Raw genomic sequence first — 23006 nt, forward strand, 5'->3', positions numbered from 1 at the left:
AGGGAGCTGGAGATAATTCTAAAGATAAAGCCCAGGATGAGTAATGGAGGGGTGGGGAGGGCAGAAAGGAGGATGGAGCCTAGAGACGGAGGAGTGGTTATCTGAGCAGGTGTAGGGAGGATGATTTGATAGAGGGAGGGGAGAGGAGAAAGAGGCGGTTTAGGGAACATGGCAAGGATGAGCGTTGGCTCCACTGGGAGTTTAATGAAGGAAATTTGGAAAACAAAGCACAACATGTACGCTGTACAGAAAAAAACAACAACAGCACAACGACCGTTGTAGTGTTTGCGGTCGAGGTTGTTCGTGTTGCGGTTGTTTTGTGTGTGCCCCTCTCGGACCATACGGAGGGGTAAACACTGTGACAGATCCAGGCCATCTTATTCAAATCAGAAGATAAAGGTTCCCTTTTCTCCCAGCTGCCCCCTCTTGGATGCCATCACCACCAACCATGACTCACCGCTCACGTGGATTTCTGAGCATTTCATTGGTTGGGGTGAAAACGGGCACATGTTAGCAAAGCAGGAAGGCACCTGTAAACGGTGATTCATTACAAACTCTTCACCATCACAACATACCACTGAGTCAACTTTTTTTAGTCTTGAAAAATTGCAGCAACAATGACTATTAAAAGGCGTTGACCAACTAACCATTCCCAAGGAGGAGGCCTCTTCATGAATGGCCTCATCAGATACTTAAACAAGGTCAAGCTAGTTAAGGGGATTATGAGTCACATTGGTTTGTTTTTGTTTTCAGTGGAGAACAATGGACTCAAGCTGTAAGTTAGTAGACATGTATGGGAATGAGACTGACTATCTAATTAGATCCCGCCTGCGCGGCCTCTTAGCGAGTGGCTGTCCTCAGACAAAAGTCTTGAAGGCTAATCAGGTCCCGACTAATCAGGTCTTGACTGTCAAGGACCTAATGAACGTGGGAAGTGGGTTGCCCTAACAACCGGGTGATGCTGGAGCGGTTTTTCCCCTTGATTAAGCCCCTTTCAAGATGACTGTGACTTATTTTTTGACTTTTGGTGTTTCTGAAATGTTGTGACAGATGTGTCATAATACTATTGTTGGCGCTGATCATGGCCGCCTATAGAGTATCATCCCACCAGCTTTGAGACGTCTCATTATTATTGCAGATATTGTTATGATGAAGGGTGAATAATTATAACAGATTAAATTAACAGATTAAATACATACAGTAAATCAATTAATTAAATTAATAAAGTCAGCTAGAGCTCTTGACTTTGTAAAGAGATACCGTGTGTGGTTGTGTCGTATATTAATTATAGGATATTTGACATATTGGAGATATATATAATATATAACAGCCTGAATTCTTTGTCCATCTCTCTGGGGCTCTATAGTGACCAGCCTCAGTATTTGTACCAGTCATGTGCTGTGTGGAGTAGCGGGGGTCAGGAGGGCTTTCCCTTTTCTATATGTCATTCCTTCTCTTTTCTTTTCTTTTTTTTGCTGATGGTGTGGCATGGTATGTGTGCCTCGGCGGTGCCGGGGAGAAAGAAAAGCCAGCGGCTGGATTTTGAGTCGCCGCAGTAACAAAAGCCTGCTTTCCAGGGCCGCTTTTTGTGTGCAGTCAGCCAATAGGCAGCCAGAGATTATCTCCCACAATTCACCCCTGCGAAAACAGGAAACGTTCGAAAGCCCTGATGACTGTGAAGGGGCTTACGAGAGAGAGGGAGAAGAGAAAGAGGAAGAGAGAGAGAGAGAGAGAGGGAGGCCCGTACAGGCTTCTCTGTCTTTCTGCTCTCCTCTCCGGTTGTTCTGGATGTAGTTTAGCATTCTGAGGTCATCTGTGTGCTTTCTGCTCCATTGTTGACCAACGTGTCACTGAGACGCATCAAATGCTTTTTTATCCAAATCCTTATCAGCGAAAACTTTTTTTTTATCATGAGCAAAATACAAAACTGTAAAAATCAATTTTTACTAAATTCGCTGATATATATGTGAGAGGAAGTTTGGCTCCGACACTCAATGCACCTGAATTTTTTTTGGCAGGCAACTAATATAGTTCAGACCAAGGGTACATGAGTGTTTTCCTTTCCTGGACCTAAACGTGTGTCTGTGCATGTGAGTGTGTGCGCACCACTTTCTATCTTGCACTGTTAGCACGAGGCGCTGACCTTTCACAGGCTCTTGAGTGTGAGTGTGAGAAACATGCTCTCGTTGTCTCACTCTCATCTGCCCCTCAGCCAGGCACACACACACACACACACCCCCTCCCTTAAACACTGCTGTGCGTCGACTCAAACAGACACACACACACACACATTTTCCTTGCTGCATATCATGTCTGTGCTGGCTGACCCCTGCCAGCTCTGATTAAGGAGCTGCAGTGATGTGCTTCTTTGAACCAATTCCCTCCTTTTACACTGAACACACGTCCTTAGCTGCTATCAGGGGGTCTCCGTCCCCCACCAGCAACTTAATGAAGCGAGACTGCTGGAAGCTGCGGAGGTGACTTGCCAGAATAGAGTCCCTGAGTGTGTCGAGCGCAGTAAATGCAGATATAATGTAGTGTACCTGCATGTACTGTAAATGTATCTTTGCGTGCTTTGTGCCGTTCAGTTCAAATGCACAGGCTCTAATGCATCTTGTCCCGAGCTGTCGGTATAATAAAGTAATCCTGGTCCAAAGTGACAAATCTATCCGTCACTCAGCTGCACTGACACCAAAGGTCTCCTGCATGAGCGATGGTAACTCTTTCGCTGACTTTAATCTCAGTATGTGGCGCTCGGTCTCGCATGTGCTTCGGATGCATGCACGCACAAATGCTTGCATGGATCATCGCCAATTCGCTTATGTCTCAGAAACACTGCCGCTAAGACTTGATCTTGCCCACGAGGAAGGGTTTACAGCACACGGACAACTTGAGTGTAACGTTGTGTTTGTGCCCTGTCACCCTGCGACTGTCTGCTACATTGTGTGTGTTTAAGAATAGCCCCGTGCAGCCGATGTATCTGTGTCAGTAGTTTGTTTGTTTGACACTCCGATGTCACGACCCCAGCTTGCTGACTGCTCACGTTCCAACCCTCTTCAACCCCCCCACCCACGAGCAAAACGCCATTGTCCGACAGCGCTGACCTGCACCCGTCCTCCTCTCCTCCCCTCCCTCCCTCCCTTCCCCATTTATGCTCACCCTGCACTTTAGGACAGCTACCATACTACCCCGCCTCTCCCCCCTGCACACACCCTCCCAAACCTCTGCCAAACAATGTCGAGCAGACTTATTCTTTCCCACTCTGCCATTATGTCATCATTCCAGAAAGACGCAGCCCCTGTCCCACCTTGGTCTGCCTATCTCGCCGATTCTGATTCTCCAACTTTTCCTGCCTGCTCGTTCTGCTGCCTCGCCCTCCCGTCGCGATGTGCTTGCGTTCTCTCGTTTGACTGCCATCCCAGATCGCAAAGAGTGTGCATGCATGTTTGTGTGTGTCTGTGTGCTGTCGAACAATAGCCAGAGCCTAATCTCCATGTCAAAACCACTCTGCCTCCCCAGCGAGCAGTCCGCTCAGCGTTTAGTTGCGTTTTGTCCCCCCATTCTTCCAGCACCACAAAAAGCAGACAGAGGAGGGGGCTGAAGGCCAGTGTGTGTGTGTGTGTCTGTGTGTGTGTTTGCGTGTCTGTGTGTGTATACAAAGAGAGATTGTTAGGGGTATCAACTTTACAGAAGCCAGATTTTAGAATTTGTAAGATGTAATTACAGGGAGTCACTAAAGTGAAGAAAATGCTAGTGATTTGTACATTTTTATGGGGGATCAATCTGAGTTGACTGGACTGGGAGGGATCCTGAGCCCCTGAGGTCCTTATCTAGTGGTTTGGATGTTTAGACAGTGTGTTTTCACTGCTGAGACCAGAGCTGGGACCAGCCGAAAGTCTTAATAGGTTTACCTCGGCCTATTGAATCCAGCCGAGCGGCACAGATCAGATAGCCATAGCCTTCTCCGCAGCACTTATCGCCTCTGTCTTTCGCTCTCGCTTTCTTTCTTTCTTTCTTTTTTTTTTCTCTCCTTTTGCTCTTTTTCTTCTCTTTTCTTCCTGCTGGGGAGGTGCCGAGAGGGGAGGAGAATCAGGGTGTAATTGGTGAACAGGGTTAAGTACATGTTTGAGCCCCCTGCGGGCCAGGGCGCTTCAGATGATGACTTAATCGTTTTTCTGGTCAATTATGTGTTTGTGGTCTTGCCCCCGCCTCCCCCCTTTCCACCTCTCCCTCCACTCTCAGGGTTATGATAGGGGGAGGTCTGCTCCCAGTAGGGAAGATGAACCACACAGTCTCACACACACCCGCTGACGCTGTCCCTCCTGCTCCCCCCAACCCGCTCCCTGTCTTACTTAATGTCTCTATTATCTCCCCTCGCTCTGCGCTCTGTGTTCTCTCGTATTCTTCTCTTTTATGTTTCTCTTTCAGTTCCTTCAAAGACTTTTAAGTCATCACCTCATGTCTCAGCTCCCTGATGAGAAATGACTTGCTGTCATGCTCACATTTCACTTCTCTTACCCTCACGCTCAAATCCAGAGCCTCAAGAATTTTAGACAAGAGCGTGTACAGATCCTGTGTATTTCGACTTAAAATGTCTCGCAGTTTTAAGGGATTTTTATAAAATGAGAATGAAAATCACAGACTGAGATCCTAAGGACTGCTAACACCCCCCAATCATCTCTTGTTTCAGTTTAACCGCTGCATAACCTCCCAGCTGATCAAGTGGTTCAGCAACTTCAGGGAGTTCTACTACATCCAGATGGAGAAGTTCGCCCGCCAGTCCATCAACGACGGGGTAACCGGAGCCGACGAGATGAGCATCAGCCGTGACTGCGAGCTTTTCCGAGCCCTAAACATGCACTACAACAAGGCCAACGACTTCGAGGTAAAGTAAAATACACCAGTGTGGTTCAGTGAATGAATGAAGAACAAATTGTAAGGAGCCCAACGAGAGGTGGAGCTGAGGGGTTGATACGGACCGTATATATATATATATATATATATATATTTTTTAAAAAAACGTTGAATTCCACCCGATGCCTCGTGATGCAGACGGGTAGTGTGACACCTTCTCACTGTGTCCGCTCTGATACCGCCTTCCTGTGACAGTCTCTTATACATCCTCCCACGTTCTGCTCACGGTCGCTTTGCAGTGAAAACCAACTACAAATTAATGCCAGGTTCCAGCTTGGTGACAAAGTATTTCCCCTGAAAGAACTATGGATTTCTAAATAAGTACAATAATTATGTGCATCTGAAAACATAATTTCAAAAGTGTGCATCACAGGCTCCAGTCATATAGAGATGTGAGGAACTTGTGTCCAATGAGGAAGAAACTTTAGTGCTACCTCGCTTGTTTTGCGTCTTCCTCACCGTTAATTTCCCCTCAGTGCGTGTGTGTGTTTGAGAAACCACATTTGACTTCCCTGTCTTCATTTTCCTGTCACCTGTGGTGAGGTGTTTATGTGCGTGTGACTATCTTCCAGATAATTGTAATCATAAATTGTCAGTGGACAACTTCACCTTTCATATGTTTTAGTTTTCCTACTTCTCCTTTTGCCACCTTGATGTCCGTGTGTGTGTGTGTGTGTGTGTGTGTGTGTGTGTGTGTGTGTGTGTGTGTGTGTGTGTGTGTGTGTATCGTTACAGGATCGCCAGCGCTCTCTCAATGTCAGCTGACAATAGACCTTTTAAAGGCTTGTGTTAAGAAGGACCTGGAGTGATCTGGGTTTGTGTGTGTCTGCCTGTGGGTGTGTGTGTGTGTGCATTTGATGGAGAGAGATCGAGTCTATGTGCGTTCGTGTATGTGTGCGAGTGTTTTGTTGTTGCTGCATTTCCCAGTGTCCTGTTCACCTCGAAGGGTACAGCCGTCCCTTGGACCGGCCTGGCATGCTGGCAAAGCACTTCTCCAGTGTGTGTGTGTGTGTGTGTGTGTGTGTGTATGTGTCACTTTGAGGGGGGAAAAATCTCACTGCTATCAAGGTTAAGCGTCCTACTGTTTTAGTGAGAGGAAGGGGAGAGAAAGAGGGGGAGAGGGGGAAGAGGGAGATGGATAGATAGGGGATGGGGGTGAGAGCTCGGAGACAAAGGAGAAAGCGATGGAGGGAGGGAGGAAGGGAGAAAGGGAGTCAAGGGGGAATGGAAAGGGGAGAAAGAAGGGTAGAAGGAGAGAGGGGTTGAAAGAGAGATAACGTGCAGGAGGGAAGTGCCCTTGCGAGCAGTGGGAGTTTTGCAAGCGCTCACATTTAAAGTGCTTCACTCTCTTTCTCTCAGTTTCCGTCAATCTCTCTCTGTCCGTTATTTGTCCACTGGGGCTCCTCTCCGTGCACCCATCCACACCCACACACCCACACACACACACTTCCCCACATCCATCTTCAGCCCTCTTAAGGGAGGCTTTGAGAGACTCTGGCAGGCAGAAGCACTTGTATATATGAGGTCTTAATAAGCCCAGTCCATCAGAGCAAAGTGCCAACAAAAAAAGAAAAATGACACTGTTCCTTCTGTTCAGTTACTCATATCATGACCACTGCAGAAATCAGACAGGAAAATAACTTTAATTCAAGCTGAGCGACACCAACCTACAGCCCACCATCAACTTTCATTAAGAGAAACTTTAATTTGGTGTATTGGTAGTTTTAGGAGGGTTTTTGGGGAATATGTAAGACAAATTATGTTATTGTTTGAGTATGTTCATTTTCCTGGTCCTGAAAGCATGTTTTCTGTTTTCATATCAAATTATGCTGTTTATGGTAAATAACCTGACATCTACTATACAGTAAACATCATTTCCCTAAAAAAAAAAAAACATAGCTCAGAAACGTAATACTTATATTTACTGTACGTTATAGTTTTGGAGACATTGTTGAAAGATTTCCACCAAATATATTTTTGAAGACATTTAAAATATCCTACTTGGAATAATAATTTGCGTCTGATATTTATTTCCCACAAAAACTTTAACAGAATACTGTTTCTTTCACTAATAAAAAAACCCTGAACATCTGAATATACAAATACTTTTCATCTGGGTAGACATGACATGCCTCCTACTTCAATGGAAAGTTCGTGCTCCGTGTGTGTTCTGCAGATTTCAACTTCCACATCACACATATGTAAACTGTACAGGTTATAGTTTGGCCTCCAAACTGCGACATCATATAATTATGCTCTTAGAGCACAGAAAAACTTTTCCATCAAGTATCAAACTCTGCTCAAACATCTTTATGCAAAGTGCAGCAAAAACATAGAGAAGTGAAAAGATAATATGTTTTTCATGGGACTTTAAATTTAGCTTAAGCTTGACTTAGAGCCTTTAAATTATTAGAGGTTAAAGATATATCCATGTGTAGCTTGTTTGTAGGTTACAGATGATTTGGGCAAAATTTAAACTTGATTTTATACAGTTCAAAAGTATTCACATGAATCTTTGAATGATTAAAGTAGATCTAAAATATTCTTACAGGTTTGCAGGACTTAAACAACCATCCACAACTATGGCAGTACAAGTTCCAAAACATAAAATTACACACAACACTGTGGATATGCAATGCCTGTCCAAACTGCAGAATAAAGTGCTGTCTTTTCCCGCTGACAAACGCCTTCTCTTGTGGAGCATGCATTTCCTGTCACACCTCAGACAAGACTATCATTCTTCTCCTGGCACCAGGAAGCTACTGTTGTAAAAAAAAAATGGCTTAAGGGGAACAGCCTATTTGCATACATAAATGTGAAAATTTGCAAGAAGACAGACAGGGAGGAAAAGAGTGAGGGAGGCCAGGTGAATAAGTCTTCTGTTGGCCGAGGAGCTGCGGCGGTGAGGGGGGACGAGGGCGGCAGAGGAGGAGGAGGAGGATTGGGGGAGGGAGGGAAGGTGTTTTGCATATTAAGGTTTTTTTTTTTGCTGGGCAGGTGTCTGAGAGATACAGGAGCTGATTAGAGTTTAACACAAGGAAAATTTGCCCAGCCATGCAAATTCTAACCCCCCTGACAAACCAACCGCCTTGGTGAGCACGAAGACTCCGTGTTTGTGTGTGGCTTTTTGTGTGTGTGTGTGGGTGTTATTTGTGTGTTTGACCATGTGTTTGCGAGCGCGGCTGCGTAGGTTGTGTGTTTTTTTGCTGTTTGCTGTTCGTGTGGGAATGATGTGTTTGTGTGTATTATATATGTGCATAGACACATTTGTTATGTTTTTCCGTCTTACGTGTGAGCGCGTACACGCGTGTGCGTGTGTGTGTGTGTGTGTGTGAGTCATAGAGGGAACGTGGAGATGGAAATGTACTGGATGTGTATCAGGATGCCCCCAAGGCCCTTTTCTGTGGATCTCTCCCCTTTTCTCCTCCACCTCCTCCTCCTCCTCCTCCTCCTCCTCTTCCTCCCCTACCTACCTGCACCACCACTTGAAACAGGAGCCTACGCAGATTCAGCAAGCACACACACACCGAGTTTTCCCTTTGCCAGCTTCTGCATCATCAAAGTTCCATCCACCTTGGTGGCGTCTTTGGAATGAATATGTCCTCTGTTTCAGTGATTACACACACAAACACACACACACACACACACACACTCAGAGAGACGCACACATGTCTGTGGCCTTTCTTGTTTGATGCTAATCTGCTCTGTCACTGTGCTGGCCTAATACGCTCCCCATCTCCCTCCCAGCTCCTCTTTTGTCGCGATTGTTTCCCCTTTTCCTTTCATATCCCTCCTCCCTCACTCTCTCTCGTCGTTCTCTCTTCCTTCTGTTGCCTCTCTCCTTTCATTCTTTCATCCTCCTCTTTTGCATGTCTTCCGTTACCCCCCCCTCCCTCTCCTCTCCCCCTCTCTCGCTTTTTCCCCCCATTAGGAAGTTTTAATGGCATAATTGTCACATTCCTTCTGGCACAATGAACACCAGCGGTAATTAAAGAGCTTGCCGTTAATTACCTAGACCCTGGCTCTACTTTCCTCTCTTCTCAGCACCCCCTCCTGATCCTCTCTCTTCTTCTCTTTCTTCTCCGCTTCTCATTCGCTCTGTCCATCACCATCAAAGTCCTCCGAAACACCCGGCCTCCCGAAGCCTTGACTTTGAGCGAAAGAGTGCTTTCATGTGAGGACTCAAGTGAAAATTCTCGCTCTCGTGTCCTTTTCTTTCTACTCCGCAGCCCCCTCTGTCAGTCTTTGAACCCCCCCAATGACAACACACATCATCTTTCATAAGACAGGAATGTGTGTGACCTGGTAATGGGCGAGAGACGGCGAGGGCGAGAGGGAGAGAGAGAGGTGGGGTCCGATAAAGAGGCAGTTTTATGATGGCTCTGGGAAACTCTCAGATTTCCACAAGACAGACGAGGCCAAGTTTCCTCTGTCAGTGACCACTCCTCCCACAGAGGACACACACACACACGCATGCAAACACACACCTCGCCATTTAAAAGAGGAAGTCCCTATGATCTCAATGCGAAAGCGGTGAGAAGCCTACATCCTCACACACACACACACACACACACACACACACACACACACACACACACACACACACACACACACACACACACACACACACACACACACACACACACACACACACACACACACACACACACACACACACACACACACAGGTATCATGTGTCCTCCCTTATCAGCTGCTCTTTCTCCTTTTGGAAAGATGTATCACCCCTTGTGTCCCTCTTCCTCTTTTGTCTATCCATCTGTCTGTCATCCCTCCAATTGAAATGATAACATCCATCAACAAACACACACACTTGTCCTCTGTTTGCCACCCCCCCCCCACAAAAAAAAAGTGACAGAAAACTTTCTTAAGTTTGACTTTTCCACTCCAAGTCCCTCTCCTCTTCCCTTTGCCTTTTCCCTCGACCATCCTTTCCTCCTCCCTTTTTCTTTCCTGCTTTCCATCCCCCTGTCTCCTCATCTCCCTCCTTCCTGCTCTCTCAGTGTCTCTCCATCCATTACCAGAGCCACAGAGAGCCGTGAGCAGATGCTGTCTGTCCAACCGCCATGCCCCATAGTATTGTGTGCTTCACCTCTCCTTCCCCCCCTCCCTCCCTCGTTCCTCCTCTTCATGTCCCTCTCGGGTCTCCATTTGTTCTCCACCCAGAGAGGCTAATGTCTTTTTTCTCCTCCTCCTTCTCCACCTCCTGCTTTTCCCCTCTGCGTCTTGCACTCCTTTATTCCCGGTGTTCTCGCAGCGCAGGACACGGTGTGTTAGTGTGCGTGGGTGTGGGCTGTGTCTTTGACCGGGGTTCGACCGCAGGGAATTGGAGGTGAAAAGGTCACGGCTGTTGCACTGAATGCAAAAGGCCAAGACGCAGACACAGACTCAAACATGTATAAACATACGCGAGTACCTTAGAAAAACACCCAGGAGTTTGGTGTGTTCTCTGAAAGGCTCTAGGGTTCTCTTTGAAGAGCGATTGAAGACAAAAAGAGGTAGAGGATAGAAGGAGAGAGATAAAAAGCTGTATATGCCGTATAGATTTAGGTTCAGAGCTGCCAAAAATACAACCGATACAATTTGCCAGTGGGTTTAAGTCAACAACACACACACACACACACACTCACCCCCTTCTCTTTCCCCTCAAATCTGCAGCATCTCCCCTGTTCTCCTTCATTCCCATTGAGAAAAGATCTCATCCCAACAACCATCCCTTCTGTACCTGTGCATTTATCACTCGCCCATTACAGCTGAACGTGATACTGTCATATACAGCAAAAAATAATGAGTACTTGCTGTCCTTGTATAGGTACAACCGTGTGTGTGTGTGTGTGTGTGTGTTTGCACCTGCTGATCACAGATACTAGCTGAGACTGTGAGATTTAATAAATATCTGATGCTAGTGGTTTGAAAGGTTTGTGCACTAACATTTAAAAAAACATTTTTAACTAAAAATATCACGTCTGGTTTGAAAATTCTACCCGTTATAAAACTGCATTGAAAAAAAATAAAAAAATAAAAAATGCAACATCTATCCAGAAATAGGCTCTCTGTCAATCCACAGAACACGTTAGCAACGGTTTTCATTGGAACCACTTTCTAGTAAATAAATAGTCCCTATTAAAACTGTTGACAGCGTACCATAAAGTAAATATCTGCAATCTGCAAGATGCCGCTAAAGAAATGTGAGAAAGTGTTTTTGACTGGAAATCCAGTTTGTCTCTTGGTATCTGGTGGCATTTATTAAAAAACTAGAATGGCACTTAGTCGAGTACATATATCTGCCAAGGCCAAACAGTGCCCTTGTGAAACCACATTTAAATTCACTAGATCTGGATTTTTATTTGGATCCGCACCAAATTGCACTCACTCATGAATATTAGTCCGCTAAACATACATTTTTCACTGAGAGTTCAACAAAAAAGTTATAAGGTTACCAAAACTGTATAAAACTCGTAATGTTAAAGAAAGTGAAAAGATAAATTCTGGATCTGCCCCCGGGTTCTTGCCTGGGTCATGCCCCACCCCTTCACAAAATTTCCTGGAAATCAGTTTAGTAGTTTTTGTGTAATCCTGCTGGTAACAAAACAAGCGCAGATGAAAACATAACCTCATTGACAAAGGTAAAGATTCAAACTAATCTTCAGATATTACACCAGACCTCCGCTGTGTCACGAGCGTCATTTCCATCTTGTCTTATGGCTTTTTAATTCTCTTAGAGAGAAGAGTTAGGAAAAGAAAAGAATAGAGAGCGGGATCATCTGCTTCTCAGTGAATAGCCGGGGGCCATCGAGGGCCCCCGTTTGACGTCGCCTGACAGGTCTTTTCTTCGCCGTGTGTGTGTGTGTGTGTGTGTGTGTGTGTGTGTGTGTGTGTGTGTGTGTGTGTGTGTGTGGTCACATGTGCAAGTGTGTATGTGAGAATAAGCCACTTTATTCTGTGCGCTGATGAAATGACCAGAGCTGTGTTTAAAGCCCGGGGCTCCAGGGGTAGCGAGGAATCACTTAAACATAAAGAACTACATGATCCCCCCTCTCGCCTTTTCTCACCTGCTCTCACACAAACACATCCTCTCACTGCGCTCACACACTACATTTGATTCTCCCTTGTCCCTGTATTTTCCAACAGCACCCCCCCCCCTCCTCCTCCTCCTCGCTTCTTCTACCCTCTCCTCCCTCCTTCTTCCCTCCTCATCCTCCTCCTCCTCCTCCCGTCCCTGGTCACCTTGTGAGGGGCAGCCTGCTCTGTGGCACAGCTGCTGATTATGTCATTATTTCTGGACCATTTTGGTCTCCCTGCGTGTGTGTGTGTGTGTGTAAGTGAGTAATGAAGCGTGGCAAAGGGACTCATGCCAAAATGACCAGGGCGTGCATCAGAGCTGCAGATGTGTCAAAGTAACTCCCCCATTCACTCTCACACACACACACACACACACACACACACACACACACACACACACACACACACACACACACACACACACACACACACACACACACACACACACACACACACACACACACACACACACACACACACACACACACGGTCGTCCATGATTTCAAAGGACACACAAGTGCTTTGAGTGGTCGTCAAAACTAGAAAAGCACTATATAAATACTGACCATTTACATTGACTAATTTCCTAGAGACCCTAAATCTAACCTAAAAACTTCACCTTAAAATAAATAATTATAGTGTCTTGGTTTTTGTTCCCATAAGACGACTATGTAACCAGATTTAGGTCCACGCAACATAAGTCATGCCTGTCCCCCTTCACTCACTCACTCACCCAAACGCACACGCACACACACACACACACACACAGATGCAATCTTTGCCTCCTTGCATCCAATCTGCAGTTTAATATTCTTCCTTCCTCTCCTGCCATCTTCTTCCCCCACTTGCCCTTCCATCCCATCTCCTTCCTTCCATCCATCCACCCATCCATCTTCCCTCCCTCCTTCGCTGCAGCTCCTTGCGCTCCTTCCTTTATTGTTCGCCCGCCCACCCACACCCTCCTTCCTCCTACCCCTCTATTCTTCCTCTCCCTCCCTCCCTCTGTTCTCCTCCTCTCCAGATGTCCTGTTCCTATCTTCCAGACTCCCTCGCTCCTTTCTTTCCCTTCTGCCTCCTGCTCTCTCGGCCTCTATGAGCCGGGCTGACTTCCTGACCCCTGGAGGCCCCGGTTACAGCACTGCATGACCCCCCTCAATTTAGATTGCATTCTCTCAATCTACCATACAATAAATTTTTTAGTCTCCAAACAAGGTTTGAACAGTGATTTCTGGCTTCCTTGGCTGTTTGCTTGACTTGATATGAAGTCAACATCCTCCCCAATGACCCCAGGTTTATAGAAACAGAGGGAAAGAGCAAGAGGGGATGTCAAGAGAGGCCATGATGTGATATGAATTCTCAGTGTGTGTGTGTGTGTGTGTGTGTGTGTGTGTGTGTGTGTGTGTGTGTGTGTGTGTGTGTGTGTCTAAAGGTGGGGGAGGAGGAGGCAAGAAAAGGTGGAGGGAGGAATGAGGAAGATGGGATAGGGGAGCTACTTCATCAGTGTCTTTGACCCTGTCCTGTCCTTGACTCCCCAGAGGAGGTGCACCTTGAGAGGAGCCCATGTGACACTTACATACACACACACAAACACACACAAACACACACAAACATGTATACGCAATCCCTCAAGGCTCCGTGTTCTCAAGGCTATCAGTGGAGTGAGGGTGGCTGGTGTTTGCTCAGCTTTGAGGCCTGTTTCCCGTCCCAGTCGTCTCTAGCAGAAGCGAGCACTGATCCGCACGTCACAAATGAGAGATTGTTGCGAAAACGGAGAAAAGAGAGCACTTGAGGAAAAACAAAAGGAACCGAGAATCCCCATGCGACTCTGCTCAATCTTTCCCAAGTTGTTTGGACTCTTCGGCCATGGCACAGTCTTATCAGTAGCAGAGGGGGTTAGGGGACAAGTGCAACGAGGTGTAGGAAGAAAGGGGACATGGGTTGTGTTTGGCTAAAGTGACAGTGTGGGCCAAGAGCTTATCAAGGCCTTTGTAGATTATTGATCAGAGCAGATATGCGAGGCACAGGGTCCTCCTGTGTGTGCTCGAGGTTTGGGAAGCTCTGGCTTGACTCACTGAGATGTCACAGTTTCACCTCTTGTTTTTAAACGTATGTTTCACTGTCAGCAGAAGATGCACTCACTCCAAAGAGACATTGATAACCCACCCTGGAATGTAGTACATTACAAAAATCTATCAATCGCCCGTTTCACACACAAATACAGTGGCCGAAAACCATGGGAAGAGCTGCTATTCCCAGGCTGAGTCGGGGTTAGGAATTAACCTGGTTGGCAGCAGGGGCGAATGTGTCCCTGCATTTCATCCTTCAAGGCTGCAGCTCGCTAGCGCACATACTACTCACGTACACACACACACACACACACACACACACACACACACACACACACACACACACACACACACACACACACACACACACACACACACACACACAGCCTTATCTTCCAGGGTCTCGTCTTGTTTGGCCAACGCTGTGCAAATAGAAGGTGCAATACATCTCCTGACAGTTCCCAAAAGCAAGGGGGAGAAACATGTTGGCCAAACAAACAGCCAACCCTGAGTCACCGGGAGAGAGCAGATTTCTCAGGCATTGCCGAAACACACGCGCACAGTCGGTGTGTGTGCGCGTGTAACAGTAGCCCGTATATGAGGGCCTGGGCCTCTGGCTACTTTTTTAAACGTTTGTCTAAGCAGTCTTAAGACAGGGGCCACTGCTGAAGTGAATAGCTCCCAGCAAGCCGTCCACAGGCTCCTATTGTCCTCCGTCATATTTTATTATCTCATCAAAAAGCAGGAAATCCGATTCCCTCTCTCTGAAAAAGAGCTTATCCTTCTGTCTCAAAGCAACCTGTCACGAGAGAGCGAGATGGAGAGAGGTGGAGAGAATGGGGGAGAGCGGGGAGGGGGGTCGGTGAATGAGAGTGATTAACCGCCTCATTGCTGTCAGCGCTCCCTTGCTCTTTCTTCCTCTCTTTCTTTATTCTTGATTGGTATTTACCCAACACACAGCAGGATGCAAGTTTAGGGCAAAAAGTGTGTGTGTGTACGAGTGTGTGTGTGTATAAGAGACAAGCTTTATCCCCTTTGTTAATTCTTTTCTCCCCTTTTCCCTCCCGATCTTCCTCCTTTCATATTGTATTACACAGGGGTAGATCAGCAATAATATCCCTTTTCACGAAAGCAGGAGTTTTTTTGTACTCCCCGCTGCAGAGACACACTTCTATTCTCTCTGTCTTTCTCGCACCTTCTCTCAGAGCAAAACCACTTCATTTTCAGACAGTACGACATTGACGAAGTCAGCCACAGTCATGCTTGTCCTCGCTTCCTCTTCTGAACTACACACTGCAAAACAATCACAATAGAGGAGGAAAAGAGAGTTCAACTCTTCTTCACCTCATACAGTAAAAATCATGATTAAGTTTTTATTTTCATACTTTTCCATTTGCGTTTACTGAACACGCGTACAAGAGTATTTTGATTGTGGCTTAGAAATGATTACATATTACTACAATATTTCCTGCAACGCTGCCGGACCAAATCAAATTTGATGATCATGGCAAAAATAATCATAAATAAAGGCTGAGGCAAAAATGGTGTTATGCAACCGTCTATATAAAAGTATATAAAAGGTGTCAGAAAGTCACACGCCATGAATAATCGAGCAAATGTCATAATTTTCCAGAGGCTCCAGTTTCCTCGTCTGAACTAAAACATAAAGCGAGAATATTAACCCACTCTGGAAATTGTATATTCTCCAAGTGAGAAAAACGCAGCTGAAAGCCAAAGAGAAAAAGATGCATTTTCAAATTTTGCCAGCGTAGTGTAGATGTACTCTCAGTACCCTCATTTAGCCTTTTCCAGCCGTCATTCCTCACACACACAAAACTCTCCATCCCTCTACTCTTTTTTCATGCCTTTCCCTCCCTCCCTCTTTGTACATCTGTCCTTTAATTTTGGGGCTCTGCTGAGAAGTTGTTAAAAAGCCCTATGAAATATGTATGAAGGATTGTTAGCCACGCGATTGGCCCCATTTACCGGACAGCCCAGCGAATGAACGGCCACACTGGATAATCCCCCACAATGCCTCTGGAACAAAGGCCCAACAGCTGACCCTAGAGAGCGAGAGAGATGAAGAGGGGGGAGTGAGAGGGGATAGAGAGGGACATGGGAGGGGTTGCAAACAGTTAAGGCTCACTGCTGATCAGGAGGCAGCTCGCTCACATACACAACTCACATGTAGTCACAAAACAAAGGCTGGTGGGACAGGAATAACTCCCTCTGTTCTCTCACCCCTCTCTCTCTCCTTAGACTCTTCTCAGCCCCTCCTTCTCTCACCATCTCCCTCTCTCCCTCCCTCCCTCCCATTCTCACTCTCTCAGTCAAGAGGATCTGAAATACCAATACCCTTTTCTCCTTGACATTGCTTTCTCCTTGCAGTCAGCATTTTGCTGTCCTTTTATAGTCAAAACGTCAGGAGAAATTCCATGCAGGAATATTCTTAGTAATGCGGCACTCCCTGCGTCTAACGCCGAGGGTGTCGTGCTGCACCGGCCCGTTAGCGAGGTCTTTTGGGAAAAGCGTGCGCATGCCCACGCGCACTCTTACTGTACAACGTGTACACACAAAGTTGCCCTCAAACCAGGGTCATTGTGCCAGTATTTCAGAGACGACAGGAGCCCAAACAATGAATTATATCCACTTTTCTCCCTCCAGAGGGGAATTCAATATTTGGGGAATTGGGTTAGCTTGTGTTTTCTCTCTCTCTCTCTGTGTCAAACACACACATACGCAGAGCGTGCAAGCTCCTAATTCAAGTCTCACCTTTTCACTTGAGTAGTGGATACACACACACACACACACACACACACACACACACACACACACACACACACACACACACACACACACCTTAGCCTCCATTCATCACCCCAAGGGGGGGCTGGTGGCTGTCCCATGTGTGTATAAGAGTGTGTGTAAAAAGGCCGGTCTGCGTGTTTGATTGTGTGTGCACATGTCCATCTATGCGTGTGTGTGTGTGTACCAGTGGCCACTAACCTTGCTGTGTCCTGACACTCCTGATGAGTATCTGCAGGACACTGGAGGAGAGGAGCGGCATGGAGTGCGCACTGTCAGGCATTTGGGCAAGCTGCTGCTGCTGCTGTATATGTGTGTGTGCGACTGTGTGTGAGCATCAAGGGAGGTGGGCAGGGAGACAGTCAGCATTATCCAAGCAGGTGACCCCTGAAGGCTGCGTCGCCCTGGAGCTTTGAATCAAGGAAAGACACTCAGCCAAACACACCAGGGTAGCTAGTGTGTGTGTGTATAGCGAGCATTATGTAGAGCTCTGTCACACTGCAGGATGTGTCATCTCCTTGGCACAAGGAGGTGTGTGCGCTGGTGTGTGTGCTCACGCCTGCATGAGCGTGTGTGCGTATGTGTGTGTGACAGAGTGTTGGCTTGGGGGAAGGTGTCACAGATCTTTGCCAGACTAATCATCTCCATGGTGTCGGTGAGTGCTGCTGTCAGGGACTCTAAAGAGGCGGCGTGTCTCCCCGTTCCCAAAGCATTTAGTACTTCCTCTTTCGCCAGCACCTCTCTACTGCTCGTCGCTCAGCTCCGCTCTCGTTTGGTCACAGATTTACAGTGGGACTCATAAAGATGTCATGCTCACCGTGTTGCGGGGAGGGAAGTGTGGGTTGTGAGAAACCTGAGAATTCACAAGAAGTGACTTTTCTCAGGCCGACGCCTCAACTGGCTTTTAAGGAAGTAGATACTGAAGATATCAAAGATTTATGGTTTTACATCCACTGTGGAAAATATGAGCCTTTTCTACAGCTGAGGAGTTGACAGTGTTGAGGATAATGCAAAGAAACTACTGCAGGCTGCAAAATGTAACTGAGCTGTGAGAAGGAATTCTGTCAGGTGTTCAAGGGTTCATGGTATTTTCAGGAATAGTAAGGTCAATTGATGAAACAAATGATTAACCACTTATATTCTCCTTGTGTCTGTTCAGGTCCCTGATCGCTTCCTGGAGGTGGCAGAAATCACACTGAGAGAGTTCTTCAACGCCATCGTGGCGGGCAAAGACGTAGACCCATCCTGGAAGAAGGCCATCTACAAGGTCATCTGCAAACTGGACAGCGAGGTCCCCGAGATCTTCAAGTCCCCCAACTGTCTCCAAGAGCTTCTACATGAGTAAATTTCCCCTCCTCGTCCTCCTCCTCGCTCGACGCTTTGCGCTTTTTAAATTTTCTCTGATTTCGTAGAATTTCAGAATGATTTTCTCTTTTGTTTTCATTTCCTTTTCACTGACCCTACATTTGATTTCCAGTTTATTTTTTATTTTTTGAATGTATGAAAGTTATGAAGTAGCATTCCCAATCTGGAGCCTCTGTGGCAGTTCCTAAATGACCTAGCTATTGTGTTGTTGTTCTTCTTATATGATAATTATCATGATGGTTATTATTTGTTTTGTTTTTTTTAAGATTCTGATGAACTGAAGAGACTCTAATCTTACTGGGTGTTTTCTGGACTGTGTGATCCCTAATCCGTTTAGGCTTGTTATATGATCAACACTAACTAAGTCCTCAGTCTGTGAAAGGAGATCTTGAGTTCCCATTTACACTACTAAGAACATAGGCTGGGTTCCTTAAAGACTTTATTCAATTATGGCACCCAGCACTTTTCCTCCAAAATCCAGTGGGTGTCCACATGAACTTTCCCCGCAAAGACTGTGCTACTATGGACGTCCCTCATAGGACCGTCATACACACATTCACACAAAAACAAGGCCTAGTGAGTTTATTACTGGATTAAGACTGGACTCGAGGTACTGGTCTGTACTGGTCTGTGGGACTTGGGACTGTTTTTAAATAGCTACTGAGCTCTACCATGTTTTGAAGTGTGTTTTCCAGGCAAGTAGGGCATTGTGTTTATTGGGTGTACATTATTATTTTGATTATTATTATTGTTGTTTATTATTATTATTATTTGTCATCATTGCTTGCTGAAGATTGGCACTTCACAATTTGTTTGTCCTTTGATGCCGCTGCAGAAAAAAATAAATTATTGCTATTAATTTTATTCCACAAGAGTTTAGATTCTGAAATGTTTCTGCGCCCCATTTCCCATCCTTCTCCTTACTCTTCTTTTAGTCTGTCCATTCCTAACGTGGACTTTGGTTTTTATTTCATTTTTGGTGGTCAGGGTTCACTTGCCTAGAAGTGGTGCACTGGGGTTTTATAGCACCAAGCCTATCCTGCACACAACTAGTCTGGGAACAAAGCTGCAAAGGGAGCTAAGCGGCAGATACAAATGAAGTAAACGGTGCAGAAGTACAGAGGTATGAAGAAGCGTGACCATTTGGTGCACAATTCAAAAGTTTTTCCGTAGGGTATCCAGCTTTGATAACTACAATGCTGCCACTCATCAAGCCATCTGTTCAGCTCTCAACTAAATCGTATACTCATCTGGTTTTCTGGTCAGGATTGCTGAACATACTGACTGCTTACTGTTTTGCTTTTTAAAGAACTCAGTAATTAGCTCATGCGTGAGATGAAGTCAGCCAGCTTTTAATGGCAATAGCAGTTGATACTTGAATAAATCAGAATACTGTGATAATCTACAGTAGAATTACTCAAACAATATATAACTATAAGGAAGATAATTCATGGAAACCCAGGTGTTCATTAATTTAGCAAACAACACACACACACCGCTCCTTCCCTCCATGTTCACCTGCCTTTGAGTTATCTAGCTCTACTCTCAATACAACAATGGTAGGTCAAAGGTAAGCACTCACCCCAGGGGTAGATGGAGAAGCTCTCATCACTACAAAGAGAGCGGACAAAGACGTAGAGCGATACACACCTGAAACTCTCAGCTCTTGTCCCACCATCCCACGCTGGCAGCTTTTAACACCCAAAGTATGATTCTGTTGATGCCAATGTGTGCCCTGGTTGTTAAACACCATTCCTTTCACTTTTACCTGAGATGCTAATCCCAGATTTTCCACTTGATTTGTACAATGTAAACCTAGTGTTTTATGACTTTCATCAACCCTCTCAGGCTTTTAAGATTTCTAAGAAGTAGTTAGTGTTAGCTGGCCTTTTGATGAGGTAAGTTTGAAGCAACGAGAGGACTTGAATACTTTGTGAGCTCACCGTTGATCTCACGCCGGCAACGTTGGCTTATAGTGTGTCTGTGATCAAAAGATCAAAAGGGGGCAGGTTGCTTAACCTGCGGACTTGTCTAAGTGAGACAAAGCACCTGACAAAAGGAGGCAGAGAAAGACAGAGAGCTACTCCCATCATTATGTGGCACCTTCTCCGCCTCCTCCCCAGACAGTGTTCTTCTTAAGATCCGGAGCCCTGAGAGACCGGGCCGGACACTTTTCTCACTGAAGGATGGGCTCGGCCCTTCATGTCTCGGAGTCTCAAAGCACCAGCCAAGGGCTCTAAAGCGCCACAAACAAAGGAGAAGGGAAAGGACACTTTTATCTGATGCGCAGATTATTATCGCGCCCCATCCTCCCCCTTCCTGCAACCCCGCCCTGAAGTTAAAGAGTTCCTGCGCCTAAAAAGATTACTTCAGGATAATGAAGACTTATGTGCAAAAAAAGGATTAGCAAGACCTTAATACCGCGCTAAAAATATTTTTGTCAAGTTTTCCTTTTCTGGCGTCATTTGATTTTTAGGACATCGTTATTTAAATACATATACATTATAGCCTTTTTTAAGAAATGTAAAATATGAATCTATGAAAAAAATATATACTGTAGTGGAAGTTCTTTGAAAGGCACTGTTAGCAATTGTTTCATAAAAGAAATCTTGAGGATATTTTTTGTGACGGCTTTGTTTCAATCTGTATTCTGAATAAGTGAGTTGATGGTAGATTAGGAGCAATAGTTGTAGGTTTTTTGCAGGTTTTGTGACCAGTTTTCCTTTTTGGTTTCTTTACCTTTTTGTATTGTGCTGAATGGCTGTCTTCTTGAGATCAGAAAATAAACTTGGAATCCATTTTCAGAGTATGAAATATTGTCGTCGATGCTGTAAATACTGTCAGGATGAAACAAAGAATAGCTGTACAGTTTTTTCTATTATCACTCAGAGTGCTAGGGAAGGGTAAGAGTGGTTAAAAAAAAGAGGGTGGAAAAAAAATAAGAAATGACCCATTCTCTCCAACTGAACTCATAACCACTCCTCCTAAAACCCACAGAGGAGACATTTTTTTTGTTTAGTTTTTTTCCCCCTTGCCATGCCTTTAATGGGGCTCTGTTTCCCGTCGGCAGTGCCCTTGAAGTTGCACCAGCATCCGTTTCTTTAATATTTGCTGACAGAACGCTGCATTAGGCTAGTGGTCGGGTAATGATGATGTCACAGAGCGTTCCCGTTGGCAGTCTGTGGACCAGCTTATGTCCAAAAACAAGGGCAGACTGCCACCAACGTAGCTCTAGATTTGACCCGGGAGAGGGACAGGAACTCATTGTCATCAGAAGACGAGTGTCATGGAGGGGGCACATGTTGTACAGTAACCGTGTAAAAAAAAATTAAGAAGAGAGAGAGACTGCAGACAGGAGAAAAAATGTGATTTATACCCTTTTTTACTGGGTTCAAACAGTTGGGAAAAGTTTGGACTTTGTGGAATTTCTGTACGCTTTGCATTGTGCTTGTGTTTGTGTGAGCGTGTGTCTGTGTGAGAGAAAAGACCGATTATGAGAACCTGTGAACCAGTGAGTGACACAATTCTCAACACTGTGGCCCCACCCCCACCCCTGGGAGTACCATCCTGACATGTAAATGATTCTCATTAAGCGTTGGCAACGTGTGTTTGGTATGTGTGTGGGTGTGTGTGTGTGTGTGGATGTGTGTCATGATAATTTCCTCTGATTTGTTTTCTGACCTGTTTGAAAGGGGTTTTGTTTCTCTATGCTTTCAGTAGTAATTTTTTATTATTATTACATTGCTCCTCTTTTTTTGTAAATATCCAAACTTGGACTTACAGTGATACATACTGCCTTTGTATAACTTAGCAATATGTTATGTACATAGTGTTTTGTTGATGCTTTTTGTATAACATTATTATTCGATTTTAGTGCAGTAATTCCAACTGGAACAGCCATGTTTGAAATACAGTCTGAATAATTACACACAGGTTGTAAAATAAAACTCACGATATGGCTGCTTTTTTTCTTTTATTGGTGTCTTTTTGTCTTGCAGATTTTGTGTAATTTATTGGTTTAATTTATCCTAATTTATTTGATGTTGTTTTCTTTTGTTTTTCAAACAGGGAAGGCTGTACTGCATTTCATTAAGTAGAACCAACTTAAAAAGATTATGATCCTTAGACACCTGAATTTGAAGTCAGAAAAATTGTACTCTAGTGTGCACATTCAATTGACAGAAATTATTAAATGGAGATCATGGCAGCTAAATGGAACTGGAGTTTTTTTTTTTAAACGACAAAACGACAGATTGCTGTGTTTTGTTCCTGGACAGGGGCCGAGGGTGGGCTAGAAAGCTGAAACTAGTTTGAAGCAGTTTTGTATTTTCTCTTGAGATTTTGTTCCCCCTCTATTACTTTGGCCCAGCCCAAAAAACAACCAGTAGTCAAATTGCCTTTCGTGCCTTCACCCTCTATGAACTGAATGTATGTGCAGTATATATGCAAGCTTGTGCAAAATGGATTAAAAATGGAAATAAAAATGAAAAACAGAACAGGTGTTGTGTGTGGTTCATTTCTATTAAAAAATGTGTGTGTGAGTGAGGACGGTGGATAATGGTTGGACAGATATTAACAGAAAAGAGATTTACGTTATATATCGATATGATATTACCCTTGTACAGATATTTTATTAATGGTTTGGCTACAGATCGCCAACTTCCGAGGATCGTTTTCTCCTCAGGCTCCACAGCCAACTGCAGATGCCCCCTCATCATGCTAAATGCAATGGTCGCCATATCCAGGAACACACACACACACACACACACACACAC

The 23006-nt window shown here is 45.2% G+C and overlaps 1 protein-coding gene across 3 annotated transcripts in view; it reads left to right on the top strand.

Annotated features, from left to right (window-relative positions):
* The window catches only part of LOC118099687 (prospero homeobox protein 1), a 32604-nt gene extending 9877 nt beyond the window's left edge, over positions 1-22727 (top strand). For all 3 annotated transcript variants that reach the window (XM_035144392.2, XM_035144394.2, XM_035144393.2), the window contains exons 4-5: positions 4691-4885; positions 18026-22727. In XM_035144392.2, the coding sequence (XP_035000283.1) occupies positions 4691-4885; positions 18026-18211 (381 nt within the window). In that variant the 3' untranslated portion in view covers positions 18212-22727. The remainder of the gene's footprint in view (positions 1-4690; positions 4886-18025) is intronic.
* Positions 22728-23006: the final 279 nt, after the last annotated feature.

Source organism: Hippoglossus stenolepis, chromosome 20 (genome assembly GCF_022539355.2).
Source record: "Hippoglossus stenolepis isolate QCI-W04-F060 chromosome 20, HSTE1.2, whole genome shotgun sequence".
NCBI classification, from domain to species: domain Eukaryota; kingdom Metazoa; phylum Chordata; class Actinopteri; order Pleuronectiformes; family Pleuronectidae; genus Hippoglossus; species Hippoglossus stenolepis.